This window comes from Primulina tabacum, chromosome 3 (genome assembly GCF_025594145.1).
Source record: "Primulina tabacum isolate GXHZ01 chromosome 3, ASM2559414v2, whole genome shotgun sequence".
Classification (NCBI taxonomy): Eukaryota; Viridiplantae; Streptophyta; class Magnoliopsida; order Lamiales; family Gesneriaceae; genus Primulina; species Primulina tabacum.
Genome location: NC_134552.1, coordinates 19,540,381 through 19,545,817, shown reverse-complemented (window position 1 = coordinate 19,545,817; position 5,437 = coordinate 19,540,381). Strand labels below are relative to the sequence as shown.

Sequence of the window (5,437 nt, the reverse complement as noted above, 5' to 3'; positions counted from 1 at the left end):
ATGTTAACTTTATGGATCTTCATTAGTCCATCTGTGATAATATACCACATGTCATCATCCTAGTATAAAGATTTGTCTACATACGAATTTTTTAATCATCACAATCTTCTTTTGAGAACATTGAAATCTCGTTAAAGGAAGTCATGAATATATTTATCACAGTCAAGAAAAACTAGCTCCGACACTTATTTGGACCAAGTTTAGAGGATAATGGATACACTTTTGAAACTCTTTTCGAAATATTTTAGCTTGTGAGGCACATTTATTATAATTACAGGTAATTATCAAAAAATATTGATTAATTTAAAAATACAATGGAATATGGTTTAAAATAATTAAAATGAAACTCAGGGTCTATAAAAATTTGGCATGACCACTCCGTAAAAATAGAACATATCAAAAATTTAAAATACCTGTAAAATAAAATGACTCAAGGAAGACGATGATGTATTCATAAATAGTCACACACAATTGCCGACTAGAAACAAATCAACAATTCACAGGAAGCAGTTCAATAAAGTCGGCAAGGCTCACAACAAAATAAACTAAAATCAAAACTCACAACAACAACTTCAAATAATCATAACGATACATGAGACATATCTCCGGTAATTAAAATAAGAAATAAAGCTGAGAAAGACTCTAAATAATATATATATATATATATATATATATATATATATATATATATATATATATATTCTAACTAGGAGACTCCAACATCTGACAACCTAGTAATCATATCTCACTCAATAGGCGGCAACCAGTGGTCTCACGGCAGTGCAGAGTCTGGAGCTCGCTGAAGGAGCTCTAAACTCAGCTGAAAGTCTGCTGAAACACAAGGAAGGTGTACGGCTTCAAATAAAAACTCAAAAGGTCATAAAATACCCAAGAAAACGAACCAAACTCTCACCTAATTAGATCAAGACCTCGCGCACAACCAGCTCGCAAAAAAGACTCACGCTTGGCTTCGATTCAAATTCGATCTTTTAAGTGTTGGAGATTATGAATATTGTTAGCATAGTCAGATTGTAAGTTTTTTTTAGATTTATTAAATTATTAAAAGTAAATTTTTTTATTTTACTGAAAAACTTAGCGACGGACATCATGAAAAACCGTCGCTAATTTTTAGCGACTAGCGATGGTTTGTTGTGAAGTCGTGTGGAAGAAAATGGACCGAAAACGCAATATTTATAGACAATTTGCGACGATTAAGCAATAATCATCGCTATAAAGAGCCGTCGCTAATTTAAAAATTGCGACGGTTTTTCTTACAACCGTCGCTATAATATAGAGACGGTTGTTTAAAACCGTCGCTAAATTTAGCGACCGTTTCAGTAAAACCGTCGCTAAATTAAAAATTGCGACGATTTTGCTTAAAATTGTCGCTATATTTAGCGACGGGTTTAAAATCGTCGCTAAATGTAGCGACAGTTTTAAGTAAAATCGACGCAATTTTTAAATTAGCGACGGTTTTTAAAAATCGGTGCTACGCTAAAACCGTCGCTAAATATAGCGACAGTTTAAAAGAGCCGTTGTTTGTCCAAAAAAACACGCTAATCGACAATAATTTTCTAAAACCGTTCTCAATTGTACAAAAAAACACGCTAAACTTAAAAATTAAAAATAAAACTTATAAATAAGTGAATTAATAATAAACTAATTTATTTAGGTTTTGAGATTGACGTTTTAAATTGACGATTCAGAATTTCAGCCGCACAAATCAAGATTGGAGAAAAAGGCATTGCTTCGAGCCTTTGTTGAATTGTTGTGCCTCAGGGTTGCTTCACACCTTCCCTTTTCAATCAACCAACAACAACACAAGTCTAGATTGGAGAAGAAGAAATATGTGTTGCTTTGACCTTCAAGAGTTCGCTACTCTTAGTTCTCTGCTCTCTAATCTCTATATTGCTCATGGTATTTTTTTATGATAACATTATTTTCTTAATTTCTTTTACCTTGGATTGAGTGATTTTGGGTTTTTCCCTTTTTCATTTTCTGGTTTATGGGGTTTTCTCTGCTAGGAAAAGTGGGTGTTTGGACGAGATTCAAGTATGCATACATGGTGTTCGATATTATGCCTTTGTCATTAATTGTGATGAAGGAACCTAATTTCTTTGGAAACCAGTGTTTTTTATCTATGCATGTGAATTATAAATGATTTGAACGTATGGTGCTTATTTAAAAAAAAATTGTATGGTGATTTAGGAATTAGGATCGTAAAATCTAATCAAACATCAATATTCAAAAGATGAATGAGAATATTTTTTTTAAAAAATAACAATATTTCTAGGTAATTAAAAAAGTAATTGATGATGCATTGATGATAGTTTCTTGATTAAATGTGTTTATATCAATATTATTTTTGTCATTATTTGTTTACTTTATCTCACATTCTCATGAGCTGATGTGATAAAAACAGGTAAAAAATAAAGGAAATGGTGAATATAATTTACATCGATTTAGTTACATAAGTACTATTGAAATACTAGCTTTCTAACATGTTGAAATATATAGTGGGATCGGATGGAGCAAAAGAGTAATTAAGAAACACTAGCTTTCTAACACAGTGAATATAATTGAACTTGGTGAACTGTCGTATGCTAGCTTTCTAATTGAACTTGCTGAAATACTAGCTTTCTAATGGTGAATATAATTGAACTTGCCGAAATACTAGCTTTCTTATATCTTTCTTATAAAAATTTTATATTAATATCTTAATAGATGGCCGAAGAAGGTGGTAAACTTGATGATAGTGAAGGTTCAAATGCTAATGCACCTCCTTCTGAATCTACAATTACTAGTGATGCTGGAAAAAAAGGAAAGTGGTAAGAGTGTGGGAACATTTTGAGAAGTATGATGATTCTGATGGGGCTCCTATAGTAAGGTGTAAATATTGTAGTTCTAATTATGCTGCTAATACAAGCTATAATGTCATATCAACTTTGAGTGCTCATTTGAGAAAATGTAAACAAAATCCCCACAATGTTGAAACTAACCAAGCTAAAATAGGTTTTCAACAAGCTTCAAAAGATCATAAGGGTGATGTTTCAATGAATATTTGGAGATTTGATCAAGAATTATGTAGGAAAACTTTAGTTAAAATGATCATTGTAGATGAGCTACTTTTTAGTTTTGTTGAGAATGGGGGATTTAGGTACTTTGTAAGTGTGGCACAACCTCAATTTCGAATTCCATCTCGTACAACAGTGACGAGGGACTGTTTTGAACTTTTTTATGAAGAAAAGAAAAAGCTTAAGAACTTTTTTAGGGAGAATAGTCAAAGAGTCTGTCTAACTACATATACATGGACTTCAATCCAAAGAATTAATTATTTGTGTCTCACCGCTCATTTTATCGATAAAGATTGGAAGTTGCATAAGAGGTTACTAAATTTTTGCCCTGTTAGTAGCCATAAAGGTGATGATATGGCAATTGCAATAACTAAGTGTTTACTTGATTGGGGCTTGGATAAAGTGTTCACTATCACAGTTGATAATGCTAGTTTAAATGATATTACTTTGAAAGAATTGTCAAAACAATTTAGTAAGTGGGGAACAAATTTAATGGATGGTCATCACCTTCATGTCAGGTGTATGGCTCATGTGATCAATCTTATTGTTCAAGATGGCTTAAAAAAAATTGGTGATTCTGTTAGACGTGTTAGACAAGCTGTGAGATACATCAGACAATCTCCTGCAAGGATCAAAAGATTTAAAGATTGTTGTGAAATTAAAAAAATAACAAATAAAAGGTCTTTGTGTTTAGATGTTGCCACTAGGTGTAATTCCACTTATTTGATGTTAAAAGCTGCTCAAGAATTTGAAAATGATTTTGTAAGTTATGGCAATCTTGATCCCGGGTTGTTGGAATATCTTCTTATTTATGTTTGTGAAGATGGAAAGACTGTAGGAGCCCTCACAAGTGATGATTGGGCTAATGTAAGACAGATGGAGAAGTTTCATGAAACATTTTATGACCTTACACTGAGGGTATCAGGTTCATTATATGTAACTTCAAATGTTCACTTCCATGAAATTGGTAAGCTTTATTGTGTTTTGAAATTGTTGATAGAGGATGATGATATTAATTTGAGTTTGATGGCAAGGAGAATGAAAGCTAAATTTGACAAATATTGGGGTGCTCCAGAGAAGATGAATAAGATGATTTTTGTTTTTTGTGTTCTTGATCCTCGATTCAAGTTTGATTATGTCGCATTTGTTCTTTTGAGGATGTATGGGCAAGAAAAAGGGGAGAAAATGATAGATGAAGTTAAGACATATATGGCTTGTTTATTTGATGAGTATCAAAAGATAACTTCAAAAGCATGTGGAATTTCATCTTATTCACATTGTAACACATTGGACTTATCAAGTATAAATTTTGGAAGCATTCATAAAGGAACACTGATACAACATGAATATTTGAGACATAAAACAAATAGTGGAAATATGGATTCTAAAACAGAGTTGGATAGGTACCTTGGTGAAGAAAATGAGATTGAAAATGAACAATTTGCTATTGTACTATGGTGGAAATGAACGAACCTAGATTTCCTACTCTTGCTGAGATGGATCGTAATGTGTTAGCGATTCCGATTTCTACTGTGGCATCGGAAAGTGCATTTAGTTCCGGAGGACGTGTTCTTGATTCATTTAGAAGTTCTTTGACTCCTAAATTGGTGCAAGCTCTTGTGTGTGTTCAAGATTGGCTTCGAAATGAATCTTCACCCGTTAAAGTAGAAGAAGACTTGGATTGTCTTGCGCGACTTGAATCTGGTGAGTATCTATTTATCTCATAACTTTTTATGTTATAATTATTTTATTCTTTATCGGTTGATGATACTCGTTTTTAAATTTTTCTAGATTTTATCAATTATGGAAGATATTCTTGCATTATTGATATATAGTTGTGACTTGCAATCAGGTTTGTAAAGTTGATCTAATTTATACGAACTTATTCTTTTTTATGGGTTGATATTTTAATTTCCATACACATGAGGATTTTTGTTGCAGGAGTTGATAAATCCAATGCTGGAATTATTCACCATCAACATATCCAAATTCCAAATTGCTTACAATTGTCATAGCTATAATTTTTATTATTTTATTTTGATGTTTGTGAGATACTTAACAAATTGGTTAGACGAATTATAACTATGCCTGTTTTTGATTACTTTATTTTGATTTTTGTAAGATAATCAAAACCAATTTGATTGTGGCTTTTTATATATTATATTTTTTTAAAATTTATAACGTACAGCTTGATTTATAACTATATTTATTACACAAATCGTAATAACTGACCGTAATAACCAAATCGTAATACAAAAAAACCAAACCAGACCGAATTAAAATGTTTTGGTTTAGGATTAGGCGTTCGAAAAACCGTAAACTGAAAAACCAAATTGAAGTTTATTAAAACCGAACCAAACCGA

At 31.8% G+C, this 5,437-nt stretch overlaps 1 protein-coding gene across 1 annotated transcript; it reads left to right on the top strand.

Moving 5' to 3' along the window:
- The first annotated feature begins 1,828 nt into the window (after nucleotides 1–1,828).
- On the top strand, nucleotides 1,829–5,437 carry LOC142539068 (zinc finger BED domain-containing protein RICESLEEPER 2-like). The gene is made up of 4 exons (XM_075644362.1): nucleotides 1,829–1,917; nucleotides 2,725–4,778; nucleotides 4,866–4,926; nucleotides 5,016–5,437. Exon 2 carries the CDS (start codon nucleotides 3,054–3,056, stop codon nucleotides 4,539–4,541), a length of 1,488 nt encoding a protein of 495 aa, XP_075500477.1. The 5' UTR covers nucleotides 1,829–1,917; nucleotides 2,725–3,053; the 3' UTR covers nucleotides 4,542–4,778; nucleotides 4,866–4,926; nucleotides 5,016–5,437.

Coding starts and splice junctions, on each gene's coding strand:
- LOC142539068 (XM_075644362.1), top strand. CDS start 3,054: ATGAATATTTGGAGATTTGATCAAGAATTATGTAGGAAAACTTTAGTT.